The following is a 23323-nucleotide window of genomic DNA, read 5'->3' as shown; positions in this document are numbered from 1 at the left end:
TTTATTTGGCAGTGGCAGTACCCATTAAGATGGTCTGCTTCCAAAGGCTTATGGAATCCAATTTGAGATTTTCCAGTTAGCATTGTTGTTTCCACTGAGGTCTTATCATGGAACAATTCCTAGGCACCTTCTCCAATGTTGTGGTGCCCAGATGGCTCTCTAATATACTGGGGACAGTGGAGGCTGGCAGTTCTGATGTCAGCAGAGCAGTAAATCCACTCTGGGTTTTAATCTGGACTTTCAAAGAGCTGTCCAAGGTGCTGATGGATGAAGAGGTTATCCCATCACAGGCCAGCTGTGACAAATTTGCCAGGCCCTTTGAGAGGAAAGTTGCTCAGATCCAGTTGGATTGGGATACTACACTTCGGTTTTGTGGGGTATCCAGAGTGCTGGCTGATCCAGCATTGTTGGAGCAGGTTCAGTTACCCTAGCCTGAGGGTACCCTAGCCTCCTAGCCTGGAGAAGAGAAGACTAAAGGGAGATATGATAGCACTTCAAGTACATTAAAGGTTGTCACATAGAGGAGGGCTGGGATTTCTTTTCGATCGTCTCAGAGTGCAGGACACGGAATAATGGGCTCAAGTTGCAGGAAGCCAGATTTCGACTGGACATCAGGAAAAACTTCCTAACTGTTAGAGCCATACGACAATGGAATCAATTACCTTGAGAGGTAGTGGGCTCTCCGACACTGGAGGCATTCAAGAGGCAGCTGGACAGTCATCTGTCGGGAATGCTTTGATTTGGATTCCTGCATTGAGCAGGGGGTTGGACTTGATGACCTTATAGGCCCCTTCCAACTCTACTATTCTATTATTCTATGAGGACATGGACAAGCTGCTTGGCTGGTAAGAACAAGCCGAAGGGGATTGACTGGGGGATGACGATCATTATTATTATTATTCCCCAGGAAGTGATTAATGCCTCACTGCAGGAAGGAGTGGTTCTGCCATCACTGAAGGAAGTAGTGGTGGGTCCCCTCCCTAAGATGACCTCCCTGGATCCAGAAGTGTTGGATAACTATTGATTGATCACTAATGTCCCCATTTGGGGCAAAGTGCTTGAGAGGTGGAGTAGTGGGGCAGCTTCAGGCATTCTTGAATGAAACTACCTATCTAGACCCATTTCATTCTGGCTTCAGGCCTTGCTTTGGGATTGAAACTGCCCTGGTGGTTGCCCTGGTCAATGACCTTTGTCAGGAGAGTGACCCTGTTGATCGTTGGTCTCTCAGCAACTTATGGCACTATTTATGGATTTATTTATATTTATATAAAAACATTTATAAACCACTGGAGCAGATGAGTAGTTTGGGGAATGATCCTGGAACCATAGTCTATTGAGGATCAGGTGGCCTCAATGGCTAGGGAGCACTCATGCCCAGCTTTGACTGGAGAACAAATTACAGCCATTTCTGGATAGGGATAACCTGGCCATGGTTGTTCATGCTCTGGTCACTTCCAAGGTGGACTACTGTAATGTGCTCTATGTGGAGCTGCCCTTAATGATGGTCCAGAAATTTGCAACTAGTGCAAAATTCAGGGGCCAGGTTGCTAGCAGGGGCCATATTACCAGTTTTACTGGTTGCCAGTTGTCTTCCAGGCCCAATTAAAGGTGCTCATTTTTAAGTTTTAAGCACTACACAGCCTGGACCCAAATATCTGCAAGAACACTTTCTTCCAAAGTGACCTGCCCATCCCTTAAGATCAGCAGATGAGGTCTTCCTGGTGGTCCCTACGCTGCACAAGATGAAGCGTGTGGTGTGGGGGCCTGGGGGATGAGTTTGTTGCTGCTGCTGTTAATAAATTGCTGTGTGTTTCCATGTTATGTTTTAGGGGTGGCGTCATTTCATGGATTTTATGTATTATTTTAATCATTTTTTTCTTGCAAATTGCCATGTGGCTTGTGCAAAGGGTGGCATATAAATCATATAAATGAATGAATGAATAAATAATGGATGTATCCAAGACCAAAGCTCAGGCCTTCCACCAAGGTTCTGGAGCTAAGCCCATGTGAGTTGCAATTATTTTTCATTATATTCTCCTTTTGTCAAAGTATAATAGTCATACGTACTGATTTGTTTTCAAACACTGCTTGGCAAACAAAATACTAAGATCAGATGTGTACTGAGCCACAGTTGTAGGAACTGAGAGACTCAAACCAAACACATGCTACATGTCTGGCAGATGGTTACAGGCTATCGCACTCAAGATACTGTACAGCAAACTGTTAACCACCTACAGCAAGTGGCTAATGCTAGCCCATGGGACTGCTCCAACAAGAGGAGTCAGCAGAAGCTGAGGAATAGGACAATCCTCTGCAATCATCACAGCATTTGCGCCCGAATAGACATGCCCAATCCCAGGGGAAGTTGGGGTGTGGTGAGAAGAGAACTAGTTGCCCTTTCGCGTACTAAGGTTTGCTAAGCAGCTGTAACCATTAGATCAGCTAGCACCTTGCTCCAGGGTTTTTTAGACAAAATCATGCTGAGCACACATATTAAGAGAGAACCTGGGAGAATCCTTCTAAAGGCACTACTACACAAGACGCAAAAGGAAAATGGGATGGCCAGGGAGGAAGAAAGAAACAAGAACCAGCTGGGATGGCAACCCAGTGCAGGAAGCCTGATGGAATGGCGGCTGCCACTGCCAAGTGATAACTGAGGCAGCTGGTCTCTCAACAGAGCTGGTAGAATAGCCGTGCTTTGTAATGATGTTTTGCTGCTGTGCGATTGAAAATAGATTTTTCCTTGGTAGTGAAGTGGTTAGAGAAGAATAAATGAATAAATGCATGATAAATGCATGAAGGACCTTTATTCAGATACTTCATATTTGTAGCCTTCCTGCCCTCCCCCCAAAAAACTGGTGTGTATGTGTCGTGTGTATGTATATGTTATTCCTTTCTCCTGTTGCAGGAACTGATTTACTGTGTGTTCACCTGTGTTTACAGGACCTAAAACTCCATAGATGCTGTAGGGAGCATTTGGCCCTCCAGATGTTCCTGGACTACCATGTTCATCATCACCAGCCACTGGGCATGCTTGCAGGGGCTGATGGGAGTTGTAGTTCATCAACATCTAGAGGGTCAAAGATTCCCCACTCCTGCACCATAGTATATGAAGAAGCAACATTTGGGAATGTGTACCCAGCAACAGATGGTGACTGCCTATCACATCTTCACCACAAGTCCCTAGCACTGCCCCATTTCCAGTCCCTGGCTTATCCCCTTGAAAAGGTCTTTGGTAACATGGGTGGTACAGGCCTCTGCATAAGACCAGGTTGGTTTTTTAAAAAACAGGCACCATATTTTGAATTAAACAAAGGCTACTTTAGTCTACTGGGTAAGCTGCAAATCTGGAAATTGCCAGCTGAAATCACATCTCAGCCACAAACTCACCTTACAAGGTTGTTGTAAGGTTTCTGCAAGATAATATCTATGAAATGTTTTGAACATACTGAAGAGCTATATAAATGCTAGTTCATATTATTATTTGTTATCAAAGGGCTCTGCTTGCTCAATGATTGCCATCTGAGATCAGACAGGCAAAGGATGCTTTGAACTCTTCCTTCCCAAGTATGAACAGCCACAGAGGTCTTTGTCAGAGCCTCTCTGCATACATCCCAAATGCTCATTTACGCTCATCTGCATCTTGGTTTGGAAAGCCTGTTTGCTGCTCACATAGGGGAAGAAAGGGCTAAAGTGCCTTTGTCTTGCCTTATTGTGGGAGAAAACAACCATGGTTTATAATACAGGAGAGTCTTTAGGACTGAGAGCTATGCTAAGGGTCAGTTAGGAAGCTAAGAGCAGATGGGGACCTTGAGTTGCTAGTTGCCTGATCCTTAAATAAGATATGAAAGCTGCTGCCAGTCAGAGAAGATGGTAGGTTTAAGCCCTGGCTTCTCCAGTTATAGGATCAGGTGGTGGGAAAGATCCCTGCCTGAGACCCTGGAAAGCCACTGCCTGTCAGAGTAGACATTACTGAGCTAGATGTACAAATAGCACCTGGTATGAAGCAGTTTCCGGTGCTCCTTACGACAAGGAGCCTTATGTAAAAGCCAAAAGCTGGCACACTCTTTCAACACATTAGAACTGAAATAAATGTTTGCATGAATTCAGGATCTGGCAATATATCAGATACAAAAGAATTTTTTAAAAAATCTACTGATTTTAATAATCCAAAACATTGTGTGTAGACCACAATGCAGCCATGATAGGGAGGTGGTGAAGCACATCTCCACGTAAAAGGATCAGATAGCGGGTGATATGAAAGTCCTCTCTCTGCCACCCTAAACCCCAGAGAGCCCCTGCCCATTAGCACAGATAATGCAGGGCTAGATCAGGGACATGGAACCTGTGGCCCTCCAGCTATTGTTAGAACGACAATCCCCATCATCCACTGACCATTGGCCCTGGTGGCTGAAGCTGATGGGAGTTTGGGTCCAATCACATCTGGAGGGCCACAGTCTCCCCATTCCCAGACTCAACAGGCAATCAAATAGCCTGACTCTGTATAAGGCATCTCCATACCTCAGCTTCCTCTAGGGCACTGAGAACCTCTACAATTAGAGAAAAGATATTGGGTGGAGAGTTTCACCCACTCCAATTCCCTGATGACATTGTTGTTGGGTGGGTATTGCTCATGCTCAAGATCTAACTGTTCACCATATCTGAAAAGAAATCCCCCCCCAATAAGATTTGATTATCATGACCTTCATTTGGGCAGGTTACATAGATGATCACGGCATCACGGAAGTGGAAAGTTAGCACCCTGTATAATTCATCTAATCGGGGGCAGCCCTACATCTTCTAGAGTGGCACTATTGTATAGAACCGTATTTTGCCAAATGACTTGACCTCCTTCACAGGAAGCAGGGCTCTAAAACTGGAGAGGCAGTGATGGTGGTGGAAAGCAACTCATTTTTAACAGGAACCATGCAGTATTCATTTACAATTTACAACAATCTTTATTGCATAGTCTACAGACCATTGCAAACAACCCACTTACAGAACAAGTACGGACATGTTAACAAACAAAGTATAGACTTTAAAACTAAAAAAAGTAAACAGTTCAATAAAATCAAGACCTAGGCCTAGTCAGGTATCTCCTGACCTCCATGGCCTGATTCCGAAATTTGGCCACTCGTATTGTGATTTCTTTATTAGAGCCCTGGAGGAGGGTTGATAGAAGTGCACTCATGGAGCGACCTGGGAAGGCTTGAAGAATAGGAATTAAAAGGTCATTTCTAGCACCATCATAAAATCTACAATTAAAAAGGACATGAGAAACCGTCTCCACCTCAGACATGTCACAAGGGCAATACCTATGAATCCTCAGGATCTTATCATACCTGCACTCTAAAAGTTTAGAGGGTAAAGCATCGAAGCGAGCCAGTGAGAAGGCCCTTCTATACTTGGGGACAGAAAGCCGACGTAGGTAGCGCATCCCTTCTTTGCTAGGGGAGTCTGCCAAACCCAATGTGTGAGGGGAGCAGGGGCCAGAGGCTGCAGCAAGGAGCTCTTGGTTGTCAGTGTCAACTAGTCACTGTTTCACCGTTGCCTTGGCCCCGCTGAGTTCCATTTCAAGCAGGTCTATGCAGTATTCAAATTATAGGAGGGAATAAAGGAGGGCTCTTCATAAAATCCATAAGCCCCCTCTCTGACTACTCCCAATTTTAGTTAATTTAGCTGTCTTCCCCACCTTCTAAAAACCTTCTAAGAGGGTCCATCACAAAAGATGAAGGGGTCATCAGGCCCCCTTTCTAAAGCCTTCCCCCAGTAATTCAAGCACCATACATGGGTGGAACTGGATAGAGTAGATAGCCTGAGTTAGCAAAGCAATGTGGAGCTGGAGACCAGACTGCCCTCCTCAGCCAGGCACAGAAGCTCAAGTGGAGAGGTTTAGGTAAGGGGGCCATGAGGGCCCATGAACAGAGGTAGGGGGACCCAAATCATGGCTCCCCTTTAACCTTCTAAAACAATAGCTATGGGGCCATCCCAAAAGGTTACAGGGATGAGGAGGGGCTGCAACTCAAGAACTGGGCCATATTTTGAAGTGAGCCAAGACTGAAGGACCAGCAACATTTTGTTTCATTTACTGAATTGTATTATTAAATTCTATTTATTTATTTGTTAAATATACAGTGCCTTGCAAAAGCACTCAGATCCCTGACCAATGCTCTCATATTACTGAATTACATATGGTAGATTGTAATTTTGTTCTGTATGATATTTTATTTTGAAATATTGAAACTTAAAATCAATTATTATAAGGTGCCATTGGTTTATTTATTTATTGCATTTGTATACCGCCCCATAGCCGAAGCTCTCTGGGTGGTTTACAACAATTAAAAACATTAAAAACAAATATACAAATTTAAAAACACATTTTTTAAAAAAGCAATTTAAAAACATTTATGTTGGGAAATGCTTGTAAGAAATGTAAAAAACTGAAACATGTTGCTTTCATAAGTATTCAACCCTCCCACATTAATATTTGGTAGAGCCACCTTTTGCTGCAATAACAGCTTTAAGTCTTTTGGGATAGGTATGTACCAGCATTGCACACAGTGTCGGATGGATTTTGGGCCATTCTTCTTGGCAGATTCACTCCAGGTTGTTCTGGTTGGTTGGACGTCACTAATGGACTGCAATTTTCAAAGGGCGCCACAGATTCTCATTGTGATTGAGATCAGAACTTTGACTGGGCCGCTGTAGGACATTCAGCTTTTTGTTCTTGAGCCACTCCAATGTTGCTTTAGCCTTGTGCTTGGGATCATTGTCCTGCTGAAAAGTGAATTTCCTCCCAAGCTTCAGTTTTTTAGTGGACTGAAGCAGGTTCTCTTGCAATATTTCCCTGTGTTTTGCTCCATCCATTATCTCTTCAGTTTTAACAAGATGCCCAGTCCCTGCTGATGAGAAGCATCCCCACAGCATGATGCTGCCACCAGCATACTTCACTGTAGGGATGGTGTGTCTTGAAGCACGGGCAGTATTAGGTTTGCGCCACACACAGCACTTTGAGTTTTGGCCAAAAAACTCTATCTTGGTCTCATCTGATCACAAAACCTTTTCCCACATCGCAGCTGGGGCACTCTCATGCTCTCTGGCAAACTTCAGATGTGCTTTCAGATGGTACTTTTTGAGTAATGGTTTCTTTTTTGCCACCCTCCCATACAGGCCAGTGTTATGCAGAGCTCTTGATATGGTTGACTGGTGCATCATTACTCCACTCACAGCCACTGAACTCTGTAGCTCCCTCCAAGTGATTGTTGGCCTCTCTGTGGCTTCTCTCACAAGTCCCCTTCTTGTTCAAGCGCTGAGTTTTGAGGGATGGCCTTTTCTTGGCAGTGCCTGGGTGGTGTAATGCAGCTTCCACTTCCTGGTTATTGATCCAACTGTGCTCACTGGGATATCCAAACACTTGGATATTATTTTGTACCCTTTTCCTAATCTATGCATTTGTAATACATTATCTCTCAGTTCTGTAGAATGCTCTTTGGTCTTCATTTTCCTTCAGATCCACAACCTAACCAATGATCCTTCAACAGTGGGGGTTTTATCCTGACAGTGTGGCAGCAACTTTAATAGTTCACAAGTGGAGGCCAATGGTAATGTAATTGTGTCCTCGATAGGGCAATTTCTTTCATCTGTGTAAAGTGGGAGCTTCCACAGCACAGGGGTTGAATACTTATGCAAGCAACATGTTTCAGTGTTTTATGTTTCTTGCAAACATTTCCCAATATAAAACCAATGTCACCTTACAATAATTGATTTTGAGTTTCAGTGTTTCAAAATAAAATATACAGAATGAAATTACAATGTACCATTTGTAAGTCAGTAATATGAGAGCATTGGTCAGAGGTCTGCGTACTTTTGCAAGACACTATATACCCCAGCCTTCCTGCCAAAGGAGCCCATGCGGGCATTGTTTCCACCCAAGAAAGTAAAGACAGAGACAAAGGGTTATTTAACCCTTTCCTTTAAGTGAGCTTTTCCTTTAGATATTTTATATGCCCCTTAACCTTTCTTTTACCTTGCTCTATAGAACCTGATGGTCATGAGCAGCAGAGAACATTCTAAGGAGTGTGTGCAAGGCTTCAAGTTGCAGGGAAAGCGGCAAAACAGTTCAGGAGTAAATGACTTCGGATGAAGAATGGTGTGGATATGTGGAGGGGGTCCCTTGGGATTAGAGGCTAGGCTGGGGGAGGGGGAATGGAAAGGTTTTTCCAGCCAGATTTGGCCTTACATCCTCCAGTTGCTGACCCTTTATCTAGAATAAAATCAGCAACCTATGGCCAGAGGCAGCTCTCAGAAAAGGAATTTGGGCATTTTCTCTTCAGACTGCTCATTTCCTTGGCTGTCGTGATTCCCCCCCCCCCCCCATCGCTGCCTGCCTTGGTCCACTAGTGTCTGCCAAAGGGTTTTTGTTTGTTTGAGTCAATGGCATTTTCTTAGCAAGCACCACCTTAATCTCCTTTGTTGCTCCCAAATTGGCTGCTCTGCCCAAGTGGGCCAGGAGCAAAAGCCCATCTCCAATAACCTATCTATTAAACAGATGTTTCTAGCCATCCATCACTGGCTGGCCAGATGGACCTCTGCTTGTATCCATGCTGCTTGGGCAACCTCCTTGGCGTAGCATTGGTCGGCAGCCAGAGGGCAGTGTTGGCAAACAAAGCTGGAAGCTCTGGCTGCAATGAATCTCTTTGTTTAGGGGATTCTTTTGTGTCTTGTTAGGGCTTCATGGAGAGAGAGAGAGAGAGAGAGAGAGAGAGAGAGAGAGAGAGAGTCATTACATCGTCTGAGATTTGGAACTTGCAACTCTCTACCATGACAAGTTCCTACTTTTAAACAAGAAAGGAGTTCCTGGAAAGCCACAGCCTGTGGCACCTGTGGCTCTACAGATGTTGTAAACTTCAACTCTCATGTAATGGAACTACCCCTGCATGACAGCCCAAAATTTAGTTACCCAGTGACAAAAGAAAAGGAATCTGCTCTCCAGACACATATATTCTTTGAAGCTGAACCACACCACGAAATAAAATATGGGCCTTGTTTCAAATTATGCACTAGATTTTAGGATTAAATTCCAATGCTCACCTCAGCTTTGCCCTCTGACAAAATGGGTGGAACTGGTGTTCCCTTGAAGAAATGATGTACACACATATACATTAATGGGATAACTTTGTAGCATGTGAGAGGTTTGAAACAGGTTCTGGATTAAGCCCTAGCTCAGAGCACTCTCTGAATTTGGCATGCAGTCAAAGGCACTCATCTTGATTGTAGCCCCTCACACGTTGCTGGGCTGCATTCCAGCACTGAAAACAGGCTTCTTTCAGGGGCAAGGTTTGCTTTCACCTTGCCTCTCCTTGGTGCAGGCAGGCAAAACCCACCCAAAGTGGAACAAAACCTGAACGAGCCTTTCCACAGTATTGGTTCAAACTGGATTTGAACTCAGAACATGCCTCTGTGGACCATCCTGCCAAGTGGAGAAGCAGTTTCCCAGGGTATAGAAAACACACAGCCCAGCATAAACTGTTGTGATCCCCCTGTGTTCATCATGAACTGGCACAGGGCAGTGTGTGGACTTGAGGAGAGAATAACAGAGATGGATGACAACAGAAGACCATTCATCTCTGCCTCCCTCAACTTGGCACCGTCAAGATGTTGTGGACTACAAAGGAGACCAATGGAAAGAAGGGGGGGAAGTATCCATTCAGTTTAGCAGGAATACAGTGACATAATCCAATAACGATGTCCCAGAACTTTGGGTACCCCTGTTGCAGCAAAATCATAGGATCAACAGTTGGAAGGGACCTAAAAGGACATCTAGTCCATCCCCCTGTCAGTGCAGGAAAATCTGCTGCTATATCATCCCTGGGAAGTGACCCTCCAGCCAACAACACATCTAACAAAACCAACAAAGGTTTTGCAGCACATTAAAAGTAAAGCTGTTGATTTTATGGTGGCATAAGCTGTTGGCAGGTGAGCATAGCCCACACTGTTAGGTGGGGCTTAGGATCCAGGTATCAGAAGGAACACCTATTCCCATATTGGGAGGGGGGGAGAGACTGACTTCTTATCGCAAGGGTGGCTTCCCATGTGTGAAATTCCTTCCCCAGAGAGGCCCACCTGGCGTCACTAGGGGTATCCTTTCAGCGCCAGGCAAAGCCATTTCTTATGCGCCCAGGCTTTATTTTAGTACTGTGCATTCTCCTCTTTTGGTATGCTGCTTGTTATGTTTTATTAACGCATCTTTTTGCTTTTGTAAACTACCCCAGGGAGGGGGCGATTCAGGGCAAGGAAAGAAAGTGCTTCCATTTGTGTGTGTGTGTGTGGCGTCCGTAGCTTAGCCTGCAGGATTGTAAGGGGGCGCGTACGTCTCCCCACCGCCTTTTACGCGTCCCTTGCGCGAGGCTTCGGGCTGTGCAGGGTGAACACTGGGGGAGCTTGTCAGGCGCCTTGAGTGTGTTGAGTGTGACTGTGCGTGAAAGAGAGAGCGAGAGAGTAGGGCCGAGCTCTGCGATCTGGCCTCTGGGCGGGATCCCTCTGGATCCCTCCCCTCTCCTCAGCCCGCTCAATGCTAATTGAACGGCTGGGTTTAGAGGCGAGGGAGGCTCCAGCGAGTGCCTCGCCTGGCCGCTCGCCTTGCGCTAGCCCCGGCCAGGATGCCGCGCGTCCCCGTGCCCGAGCCGCCCCCCCGCGGCGACGCCTAGACACTCCCCCCCTCGCCATACATACACACGCGCGCGCGCGCTCACCCTTCCCGCGGGGGCGCCGGGGGGCGCCGATGGTGCCGCCGCCATGCCGGTGATGAAAGGCTTGCTGGCGCCGCAGAACACCTTTCTGGACAACATCGCCAACAGGTTCGATGGGACACGTAAGTCGCCTCTGGGACGCCCGGGGGGGGGTCTTGGCTCCGAGGGAGCGGGCAGCGTGCCTTCGAGGGCGCGAATGCCCGCCGAGTTCCGTCGGGCTGAGCGGCGCAAAGTCACGGAAGGGGACGCTTCCCTCCTCGGGCAAGTCGCCGTCTCTCCCTTCATTCTCCTCGGCACAAAAGTTAAGCTCCACTTCGGACGGAGGCGCCCCGACGCTCCGGGGATGGGCGTTTGACTCTGGAGTTGGCGCGGCTTTTGGGGGAGACTTCGCGGAAAGGGGTCGCATGGGATGCCCTCCCTCTTCCTCTGCCCTTCCGCCTGGTTTCTCTTTCTGCCGACGGGACGGGGGAGCAGCCCGAAATCCCGTGTGTGGCTGTGTGTAGATTCAGGACTATGTGCCCCAAGTCCAGAACAATAAGGGCGCCCTCCTTCACCTCCCTGCCTCTCCGCCGCCGCCCTCCCCCCATGCTGCGCCGCCCGGGATCCGCTTTGTGTTGTGACCGTCCGCACCCACCCTCGTCGCGTCCCTAGAGTTAACAAAGGGAGGCTCTCTTTGTCTTTCCGCCGACGGCACCCACCCGTCTCTCTCCCGCTTCCAGATCCCATTCGCCTGGGGCCTGAGAAACTCTTTTTTTTTAAAGGGGACCTCCCCCCTCCCCGCTTGTGTCTCTTCTATTGTTGGCCGCCCTCTTTCTCACCCTTTGAGGCTTAGCTGCGCCACCAATTCTGGCCCTTTGTCAGCCATCACCTGCTGCCTTAGGAGTTAGTCAAGGAAATCAGTCGAACTTGACAGTCCCGGTCAGGCTCTCTTTGCGTGCACGTGTGAACAGGGGCTGGAACGGGGTACGACAGCTGAAAAGGAGTCTTTGTAGGCTAGGCAGGCATGGGGAGGGGTCCACCCTCTCCTTTTCGTAAGCGTTCCCCTTAGGGCCCTCTTTGGAATCTAAAAAAGGCAGAACAGGTATCTAGAGCGGGGTTATTCTGAGCATGTGCAGAGGGGCTTTCTCTCGCCAATATGTGATTTAATTAAATTTTCTCTCCCATTTGGGATTGAAAGTTACTTTGTTATCCTTGCTTCTCTTCCCCCTCCCTTCTCCTTTCTTCATTCTTTCCCCTGCTATGTAACATTTAGATTGTAAGGTCCTGGGGTCAGGGACCTCTCTTGTTTGCATTTGTGTAAACTGATGGTAAATCAGCGATAGTGAGGAGGAGATCAGGACTGTAAAGAAGGGGAGCATGATTTACATGCATTGCTTCTTTTTAGACAGTTTTTTGACAAAGTGTCTTTGTGAGGCTTGGAAAATCTTCCCCTTCTTGATCTTCCTGAGGCTAGGTCATTTTGGGTGTTTTTAAGGGCATGGGGGGGTTGTAGGCAAATCTAACTCCAAGGCGTTCTCTTGCACAAACCCCACTAAAAAACAGCCGTGCACTCTCTTGTTCGCTTTGAGGAGAGGACCTCCTTGGGCAACACCTGGCTTCAGTTTGAGTACGTTTATTCCTTTATTACATTTTTATCCCACCCTTCTTCCAAGGAGCTCAGGATGATGTATGTGGGCTTCTCATTGTATCCTCATAACAACTCTGTGAGGTAGGTTAGGTTGAAAGTATGTGTGACTGGTCCAAGGTCACCCAGTGAGTATCATGGCTACCAGGTTAAGTGGTGCTGTCAGGGTAAGATTTGGGGGCAGAAGTCCAGGGCCCTGCTCAGCACAATGAATGGAAGGGCCCCCAAACATAGCAGTGATGGATTGCCATCAAAATCAGGGGCCGCCAAGGACCAGTAAGTACAGAGTTTTAAATTACCCAACCACACCACTGTAGGTACCAGGACTCACCTGGCCCCAGGCAGATGTGCTTTGGGAAGCCAGGATGACCAAACCTATGAAACCATAAAAATGAACCCTTCTGAGCCCTCCAGAGAGCATTTCCCACCCATTACCAAACAACCACAGCATGCCCACCCTTCTGTGTAGAATTAAGGGACTGGGCATTCAGGCCATGTTGAGTCCCCAACATTTCTCATTTTTTAGAAATAAAGCACCAGGCTTGGTCAGAAGGAAGATATGCTAACATGCCAAGTAGTGCCTCTGTCCACATGCAGAGTGCCTTTTCACTCTCACCAGTGAGAAAACATGCTGCTAATTCCCTTACATCTGGGGTTAAAAGGGAGACTTCCCAAGCAAAATCGAGCCCTGAAGCAGTAGTGGTTGATTGTAGGAAAGGAAAGGAAAGTGTGGGGGGGTAGAGTTTGGTGCTGAACTCAAACCCATTGGTGGGAAAGGTCTGCATCTTCATCTGAGACATATGCTTGGAGCGTGTGTGTGAGGGAGGCCTGTACACGCATTCCTATATGAAATGCAGTCTGCACCTGCTTGAAGTGCTAATGTTGTTTCCTATTTTAATGTACAGTATTGACTTTGTCCTGGCTTTCAAGGAAGGATCCGGGGCTGGATACCGTCAGGGCAGAACTTTGGGACAGAGGTCCAGAGCTTCACTCAGCAGAATGAGTAGTCGGAGGGTCCCCAAACGCAGCAGGGTCATTTTACCATATAAAGAGTAGCAGAGGCAACAGGCCATCCAGACCCGACTCTAAAATTACCTAAACTGTACTACTGTTGGGGTGTTGGTTCCAGCACTCTCTCTCTCTCTCTCTCTCTCTCTCTCTCTCTCTCTCCCCCCCCCCTCTCTCCCAGCTTAGCCCTCCTGGTGAAAAGGGAAAGGATCCATGGGTGGGGACAGAAGGTGTAGTAATCGTGTATGTGTGTATTTTAAAGAACCCAACAACCACTAAAATGCCATATTGTGGCTCGAGGATTTTCTCTTAAGAGGATTCTGAGGGTGGAGGTGGGGAGGAGGCTTTAAATGCTTCCAGAAAGATCAATGAAAACTAATTTAGCATTTCCCTTTGGGAATGTCTGGGAGAAGCTTTCATAATGAATGTGGCCCTTTCCCTCCACCCCGCCTTCCATTGCCAGCGCTCCCTTCATTCTTCAGGGGAGCTGGTGCAAATAGGTGAGAAGAGGCTTTTTTGCGGAACTTTTGAGGAAGAGGGAAAGAAAGGAGAAAAGTACTTTCCCTCCTCCAATTCTATCTATGCCCCCAATGATGTAAAACTGGATTAATCCTAATATCGTTCTCCTAAGGCTGGGAACAGGCATTTCGCTTCCATACTATTTTGTAACATTTTGGTTGGCCTCTTTGGCTTAAAAAAAGAAGCCTGAATGTGGATTTTGAAATCGTATTTGTGAGTCCCTTTAGTTATCCAGAGGGTTTTTTAGGCGAGTCATGCTGTTAATGGATTCCGGGTTGCTCTTGGGGGTAAGAGCGCTAAATCAGGACTTTGGACAGCTCCCGAACTCATTGTAAGGGGCTTTGACTGACTGGGGCTTCTCACGTCCTTGCAAAGGCGCTCTGAGCCAAATCCTCTCTCCAGTTCAACACTCCTTTCAGATGATAAGTGTTTACTAGAAGCAGCCGATTAGATCGGTTTCGAAAAATAGAGGGTGCCAAGGCCTATGCTGCTTCTGAAATCTCATCCTCTCTCTCTGGAAGATCCTTAGTCCAGAATCTCAGATTTCTGTGGGTTAATGGTGATTCCTCTATGGGGAGAGAAAGTACTCTGAACATGCTCAAAGATATCTGTCTATTTTGTGTCACACTTACTCTTGGGCAAAGCCTTGGGATTGAAAATGGGTTCAGGGGTGAGTGAGAATGATAGGTAAATAGATTGAAGATAGTGGAGATTGGGACGGGTCGGGGCTCCTGCAAGCTTGTTTTGAAAGGTAGCCCTCCCAGCCCATGGACCACAGAAAGCAATGATCAAGAGCACTCCTGAGCATGTACAACATGCCTTCCCACATTCATCAAGTAACTGCAGCCATTTCCCACAGACTTGAGCTTTGGAGGAAGGAGTGGGGTAAGGTTAGCCAAAGTTAATTTTGGAAGCAAGCATGTCTTGGGAGTCAGGACTCCTGGGTTCCTTCCTCTTCCAAGAGGGGATGGGTGTTTAGTGGGGTAGAAAAAGGGAGGTTGGGAACCAGGAATCCCAATTTTCATCACCAACATATGCAAGCTGCAATGTCCAATGGTTACAGCAAAAGATGCAGAAAGTCACTCCAGAGTTCACTCTTCAGCTATAATCAGGGAACCCTCTCAGGGATCATGTTACAGGAAGCTTTTAACTGGCAGATTAACATCAAATTTGCAGAGCCACAATTCCCCATTGCTTGCAAAGCTCATTCATCCTTCGGCTCTATTGCTTTGGATTTTCAATTCACATCCTTCCTTGCCTCCCACATGAATGGCCAAAGATGGATTATCTCCATCAGAGCAACCTCATATGCTCATATCCAACCCTGTGTTTTGGAGACCAGCTGCCTAAATCTCAGCCCTGTTCTTCGCAAGCTCTGTCTGTTTTAGATAGTTCAGTAGCTAGTAGAAAGCATGGGAGTCCCAATGCAAAGGAGGTAAATGACATTATTTATTAGCGATATCTAGGTGGGTGTGAGAGTATGCAAGCTTTTGAATTTCACAGAAGCCTTCATCACACTGAATGGAAAGATAACAGAATCACAGGAGTGTAAACAAAAAGCTGCTCTGAGTTCTTTGAAGGAAGTGTGAAATATATGTGTGAATAAAATAAAATAAATCTAAGTAAAGTTAAGGAGGGCAAAAAGAAATTTCATTGTGGGTCCCGCAAGCTTCTAAAATGATGAGAGGAAGAGAGAGAATTAATGGTTGTGTGTTATGTGTAAGAATGGGAGTGTGTGAATGTTATGTGTGGATGTATATGCATGCTTGTATGTGGATGTGTGCGTGTATGAGAGAGGGGGTGTGAGGTGTCCCAACCACGTCTTGCATTGGCTCTGACCCGCTGGCATACATCCCCCTCCTGAAGAACAGCCGCAAGGGGATGCAGCCTTCAGACTGAAAAAGGTTCTTCACCCCTGTTCTAAATCTATCCCCCTGTATCATGGGGCCCCTCTCCCCCTTTCTCTCAATGCTTAATCTGCAGTCTGCTGTTAAAGGGATCCCAAGCACTTGTGAGCTCATATGCCCACTCCTCCCTTTCAGCAACCTCAGTGGGGACTAAACCCACACTTTGGGAAACACCTGAGCCATGACTGCTGCCAATGATATATGCAACATGACCAAAAATGGGGAACATGTAATAACTAATTGGGTACCAGACAGCTGGTATAGCACAGTGGAGAGGAGAGCCTGGCTGGGAGTCCAGAGTCTCTGAGTTCAAATCCCCGCTCGTGTCTCCTGGGTGTCAAGGGCCAGCTAAAGATCACCCCCACAGTGAGTGTCTCAGGTGTTACGTGCCCTGCCACCTGTGCAGCCGTGGGCAAGCTGCATAGTCCCAAGGAGCCCAGTTGCCCCCCAGCTGGCAGTTGCAGACAAGGAAGGGGCTGGCTTGTGCAGCTGTGGCAAGCTGAGCAGGACAAGCCAGGTAGAGAGGACTAACCTCAGAGGGAGGCAATGGTAAACCCCCTCTGAATACCGCTTACCATGAAAAACCTATTCATAGGGTACCCATAAGTCGGGTACCATTTACTGAATCTCTTAACTCAGCAATGCCTAGTCCATGTCTTTGCTATTAGATCAACTGACTACTATTTATTCATTTATTAAATTTCTATCCAGTCCCTTCCTCCAAAGGAATTCAAATAATTTCATTTTAGTGTTACGAAATGGCATTGATTAAATCATTAATTGTGTTTTTGCATGCATATTTTAGATTTGTGTGATTTCTTGTAGACACTCTCTGCTTTGGGGGTTTTTTGTTGTTGTTTCTGTTTATTTTGTTGCTGCTATGTAGTTTCTAAAATTAAACAAAAAAAGGTATGTGAAGCACATCACTTTCGTGCAGAGGTGGGGAACCTGTTGCCTTCTAGATATTGCCAAATCAAAGCTTCCATTATCCCTGACCATTGGCTATGCTGGCTGGGGCTGATGGGAGCTGGAGTCCAACAACATCTGGAGGGTCACAGGTTTTCTATCACAACTACAGAATGTGGAGGGGCTTGGTTTTAAGAGGTGGTAGTACTAATATATCATGCCCCTGACTAGGCTGAATTTGGCTTCTTTATTTGTTATTCCTAGTTCTTTAGTAAACTCAGAGCTTAAAATACAGTCTGAATAAGGAACTGGGATTTGAATAGATCCACACTGATAAAATAACTTTTGGACTGCTTCCAAATCATACTTCTAGTCTGCTGGGAGGCTCCTCTTCAGAGCTTCTCTTTGCTGATGCTCCATCTAGAAGTTCATTTGTGTCCTCTTGGGCTGTGCAGCTTACAGGATTTAGTGCCAGCCAGCCAGCCTCTCAGCCTGGAGAGAGATCTGCTCAGGACCATGGAGAGTGCACATTTTAATACACATCTATTTAAGCAGCCCCCTAATCCTACATCCTAGAAGCCAAAAACTGGATTTAGCTACAGATGCAAACTCTCTCTCTCTCTCTCTCTCTCTCTCTCTCTCTCTCTCTCTCTCTCACACACACACACACACACACACACACACACACACACATTCACCTCTCCCAAGCTAATCCAAGCTGTGACCTGAGGTGACCGAGAGTTGAACAATTGGGTTGGGTAGGGTGATGAGAGAGCTCTCAAGCCAGCTCTGGAGAAAAGGCCACAAACTGAAGTCATGATCAATTGGGTAATTATCCCCTTCTCTTCAAATGCAATTCTGGTCAATTATGAAAAAGATCTTAAGGCTCAAGCATGCCTGTAAGTCATACACTCCCCAGCCCTCAGATCTGAAGTTTGGTTGTGGATGTTCAGTAAGGAGGAGAAGGTACTCGGCACACATATAGAGGCAGAGCCATCTGTATTGTGGTATGCAGTGGCTAGACTGCTGATGGGGGCAGATGGCCAACAACATGTAACCCGTCTGCTAAAACATCATCTCTGGCTGCCCATATGCTACCGGGCCAGATTCAAGGCTCTTGTGTTGATACACAAGCCCTAAACAGCTTGGGTCTAGGTATCCTAAAGCATTGCCTGAGCTCTTATATCCCAGCTCGATCAATGAGATAATCAGGAAGAATTCTGTTTGTTGCCCCTCATTTTACAGATGCCTGACTGGCTTCAACCAGACGTTGGGCGTTTAGTGTCACTGGTCCTGTGCTGTGGAATATGCTTTTAGCAGAGATTCGGCAGGGATCCTCACTATTGCCTTTCGGGTATCACTTATAGACATTTTAATGCCAACAGGCCTGTTCAGTTGTTTAAACTTTTTTATGATCAGCCAGACATTTATAATGATTATTTTTATTGCTTTTATGATATTTTATGTTTAATTATACTTGCATCTATTTTTGTATACCACCTTGATATTTTATATGAGTTGACAGTATATACATTTTTAATAAACAAAGATTCCATGTCCCAAGGCTGAGAACCAGTATAGAAAACAGGGTGCAGAGGTGAATCTTGGTCAAACTAAGCCCTGCTGTGATGGTAGCAGGACTAGATTGTTCCATTAAAGTGATAAGAACATTAAACATTATTCCGCAAATGCCACTGGTTCCAGAGGTCCTTCAGCTCTGAGCAGGTTCAAGACATTTTAATGTCTAATGCATAAAATCAAAATCCTTTGCTCTACACACACACATGTGCGCACACACAGAGATAGTATTATATTACACAATCAACTAGGAAGTTATTCTACAGAAGCTTCAATGACATTTTATTTATTTATTTATTAAATTTATAGCATGCCCTCCCTCCCAAAAGGAGCCCATGACCATGAAGTGAACAGTGCAAAACTGCCTGCTATGCATCTGGAATCAAATCAAGGGAGTGATTTGCTTCGTAGGTATATATGCAGCACCTCAGTGACAAGGATTGATCAGGAGTGGAAAAATACCATCTTATGCATTGGTTGGGCATCATGCTATGGCAAGATTCCTGGCTCTTTCTGAGGACACGGATTCCATTTGGGGGTAACACTTTGACCTTGTGAAGGGGAAATCCATTTCCCAAATGTCCGATTTGGCACCTACTGCACTGAAGGCCATCTGACTGCCTTGGTGTTTTGCCAAGCAGCAAGGTGGCAACATCCTGATCAACACTGCTCAAAAGATCTAATCAAACAAGGATAGCTGGTTGGAAGGGGGAATGCTGCAACTACTGTATCCTCTGTCAGAAACCCCTTGGACAAGGACTGGGCAAGCCATGCAACAACAGAGCAAAAACAGACTGTGCCAAGCAGGGGCTGATAACTCTTCCTTTTTCAGGAGCACCCCAGAAAGCTCTGGTCTGCGGCAGTCTCAGAAAAATGTTACAATTTTGGCAGCAGTACAAATTCCAAGGGTGTGGGTTAGGACTAGACAGAGTCTTTTACTAGGGATACTTTTGATGGGCTTCTGTCTTATCCCATAGCCAGGTGACCCAGCTGTGGCACCCCCCCCTTTGCCTCCCTTCATCTCATCCTCTTGCTCTCCCTTTTTATCTTCCAACTCTTCTGCTGCTGTCTCTTGGATAGGGCTGTGTGTGTTCCGTACATCTGCAATCATACCACACCATTCTCTTTCATTTCTTTAAAAAGCAAGTTTCTAGCTCCTAAGGCTGCCAAAAGATACATCAGAACAAGTGAACAATGCTTGGAGAGTTCTCAGAAACAAGGTGTGTGAGCGCATGTGTGCAGTTGAGCAGAAGTCCCATTTAGTGGAGGGAGGGAGACACAGTTCTTTGTGTAGTATCTTGCTCCAGATGCAAAGTATATGTTATTCAAAATAGATGCACATTTGCCTGACTAAGCACTGCAGCTTCCCCTTTGGCAGGTTTCCCCCCAGAGCCTTAACATTTAACCTGCACTTTAAGCAGAAAAAGTATCCTGCCAGAACCTCCCCCACCCCCTTGATCGCATAATAACATGAGCTTTCTCATTATCCCAGTTTCTCTTCAAGGCTTATGACAGGGATCAAGTCAGCTTCCCCCGTCCACCACAGTCACCCCAGGGGACAGGTGTGTGTTTGGCCCTGGCAGCTGCTGAGTCTCTGGAAAGCAAACTGCACAGTCAGCTCCGAGATCCAGAGTGATTTGATTAGGAGGAGGGAGGTGCATGCTCCTTCTGTGGGCAAAGTGTCACTTCATGGGGATGGAATGGGGAGTCATGAAGGAGGACTAGAGGCAGCTCTGCCATGAGGCTCCCCACCCCAAGAAACTGCTATTTTCTCAGAAAGCAATCTCACAGCAGTGCAGGAGAACTTCCCACTTGATTGTGTTCCATGGGACTGGTCATTTTCTTGATTCTGCACATTCCCAAACTGGATGACCTCCCCCAGCCGTTTCACATAGTCATCAGCTAAAATGTTAAAGTGCTCAACAGGGCCAGCTTCAGGTCTGCAGGGCTCTCAGCAAAGTCCCCTCCACTGGTGGCCCCAAGGGTGGGATTCCTTGGCAGTGGATGGCAGTAGCAGTGGTGTGTGTGGCAATAGCAGCCTGGGAACAATGCCATTTAAATTTCCCACAGTGCCTCTGACACAATGTCCTTCCAAGACATTGTGGGAAATTTAAACAGCAGCTGCTCTGCAGTGATTAGAAGGGTGTTTTAAAAAGAGAACCCAGGGCAGCTGTCAGCAGTGGGCCCTGCTGAGGTGCTCTGGCCGTGGCAGCTGCCCGAGAGTCCTGCATGCTGGTACTGGGCCTGGACCTCAACACTGTGAAACAGCAGAGAGACGAAATGGCCAGTGTAAACAAAAGAGATCTAGCAGGCCCTCAAAGGGCCTCCAGAGACAGAAACGCACACAGAAGCCTCCCTAGGCAGGGAGTTCCTTCCACTAGGTAGGTGTCATAAAAAAAACAGCCCTGATTCTAACCTTGTAATGGGGAAACGCAAAGCAGGAGCTTAGTCTTGTGTCCCTGATCTTAATAGGCAAGAGAGTTCCTCTGGAAAGAGGCTTGCAGTGCAACTGCATGGTTGGCACCATGCAGGGTGTCTTGACATGAGATTTAGTGATGCTTCAGGAGTGTCGTAATGAGCATGAATAAAGGGGATGTTCATACGTTATCTTGTATCTTTCTACATGTTGTCTGTACCTGTGTACAGCTGCCTGTGCAAAAAAAGGCTTGTCCGCATGCTAAACCGAACGCAGGTACAAGCTGTCGGTACCTATGTGCAAGTGTTTGTAGGAGAGTTGTTGATTTGCACAGCTCGGCTGTTGTGTGCAGAGGCATACAGGTGGTGCACACATTGAATGTTACACATGACAAACTTGTACAGCTCAGCTATTTGTGTATGCAGGTACACACATTGTATACTTGTTGAATGTGACATGTGGACATTGCTAGGGTCAGAATGGACTGCATTGTCAAAACGTTATCAAGGGAGATGCAGGGCAGTGCTTATTTTAGCTTAATTTTAGAAAGAGAAGTGGGGTATAGAAGGCCTGTCATGCACCCTGGAAAGTTCTGCTCTTTATTGTTAACTTTGTGGGGAGCAGGTTGTAGTGGCACAGAGGTGCTTTTCTTGCTTATGTAATGCTACGTAATATGAGGTTGGGGACAGGCAATTGTTCTTAAAAGGATTGATCATGGTTTGAGAGAGGCTTCACTCCCTATGCATATATCACGGATGGGGACTCTCTGACTCTCTTGAACTACAATGCCCATCAGCCCCAACCAGCATGGCCAATAGCTAAGGGTGATAGGGAGCTGTAGTCGAGCAGCATCTGGAGAGCCACAGATTCCTCACTCTTGCCGTATATACAAGTATTTATTTTATAGAATTGTCTCCGCTAGTCAAACAGATTTTGCAAGGCTTGAAACAGTATCAAAAGCTGACAAACCTGTTTGCCTAGGGGCAAAAGTGGAATAAGTGTAGGCTTTGGGAGCAGCAGTCTCAAACTACCTTCAGCTCTCAGGGAATAAAACCCTATTGTTTGTCTGCTGCATCTGTTACTTCACAGAAGGGGTCTGGCTCCTGATGAGACACTCAAGGCGCTTGCTTAAAGGAGAGTTGGAGATGCAAAGTCAACAGCAGCTGCAAGAAACCTTTGCCCTTGCCAAACTGGGTGATCTCCAGCTGTTTTTGACAACTCCTGGCAGCCCCAGCCAGCATGGATAGCTGGCTGATGGGAGTTGTAGTCCAAAACAGCTGGAAGGGGCTAGCTTGGCAAAGGCTGGTTTAGGCTATAAAAACTTCGAAACCAGCATCTGGATTCCTCCCCTCTTCCCGGCTGGTGTAATAACTCAGGGTCCTACACTCTTCACAGATAGCAACTTCCTCCTGGCCAACGCTCAGGTGCATCGCGGCTTCCCCATTGTCTACTGCTCTGACGGATTCTGCGACCTCACTGGTTTTGCCCGGACAGAAGTCATGCAGAAGAACTGCAGCTGCCGCTTCCTCTATGGCAGCGAGACCTGCGAAGCCATTCTGCAGCGCATTGAGAAAGTGCTGGAGGGAAAGCAAGAGTACCAGACCGAGGTCTGCTTCTACAAGAAGGGTGGTGAGTTTGGGAGGATTCTCTCCTACTTTGGGCAGCACTGGCTGCCTAGATATTACTGGGGTCGATTCAGGGCCCTGCCATGTGGTCAGTGTGTGTGTGTGTGTGTGACTCCATGTCGGTGGAGCAATGGAATACGTTTCGGGTTTTAGTCAAAGCTTTTAAGGAGCTGTCCAACATGCTCAGTTTGGACTGAAACCTGGAGTGGATTCTATTGCCCCTCTGACATGGAGCCACCAGCTGCCACTGCATATGGGCTCTGCCAGAGCTTATTCTTTCCCATCCCTTCTCTTTCCCTATCTGACCCCTTCTCACTCTGATTTATTTATTTGTTTATTCTTTCTTTTCTCTCTTTTTAAAATATTTGTCTGATTTTCTCAATGGTGTTATGAATTGATGTGTTTTGCTGCTCTGTTTTTCCTTTCTTGTTCATGCTTGTCATTTGCATTGTTACAAAGGAAAAACCAATAAACCAAGCCTGAAGAAGCATATAAAGCCCTTCACAACAGCTTGGGGCCTAGGCATTTGCACCTCTTTGCATACCAACCAGTCTGAACTCCGAGACTGACCAGGGGGCGGGGGAGCTTGCTTACAGTCCGACAGATGAGCGTAGATCATTGCACAGGGACCTGAAGCAGGCCCTTTTCCCTAGTTGCAACCCAGTTATGGAACTCCCTTCCCCAAGAGCAGGGATGAGGAACCTCAGGCCCAAGGGCCAAATGCGGCTCTCTAAGCCTCTCTGATCTGCTCCTCAGGACTCTCCCAAGCCACACCCCTCACCAGCCTTGCTTTGCATCCTCCTTGGCTGTTTTCGCCAGGCTGGAATGTGTTCCTGAGCACTGATAATGCTACCTACTTGCCTGGATGAAGGATAGAGATGGGTGTGTGTGTGTAGGAACCAGTGGTATAGTGGCAAATTCAGAAGTGCAGGGTCCCTTCATGATAGTCACAGCCACACCCCTTCTAAGATTATATAACCTAATAGGTTTGA

The 23323-nt window shown here is 46.6% G+C and overlaps 1 protein-coding gene across 1 annotated transcript in view; it reads left to right on the top strand.

Moving 5' to 3' along the window:
* Positions 1-10794: 10794 nt before the first annotated feature.
* The window catches only part of KCNH4 (potassium voltage-gated channel subfamily H member 4), a 61828-nt gene continuing 49299 nt past the window's right edge, over positions 10795-23323 (top strand). The window contains exons 1-2 of the mRNA XM_061588403.1: positions 10795-10870; positions 22102-22335. Of these exons, the coding sequence (XP_061444387.1) occupies positions 10795-10870; positions 22102-22335 (310 nt within the window). The remainder of the gene's footprint in view (positions 10871-22101; positions 22336-23323) is intronic.

This window comes from Rhineura floridana, chromosome 11 (genome assembly GCF_030035675.1).
Source record: "Rhineura floridana isolate rRhiFlo1 chromosome 11, rRhiFlo1.hap2, whole genome shotgun sequence".
Taxonomy (NCBI): Eukaryota; Metazoa; Chordata; class Lepidosauria; order Squamata; family Rhineuridae; genus Rhineura; species Rhineura floridana.
The sequence above is the reverse complement of the archived record's forward strand: the minus strand, read 5'-3'. Positions and strand labels throughout refer to the sequence as shown.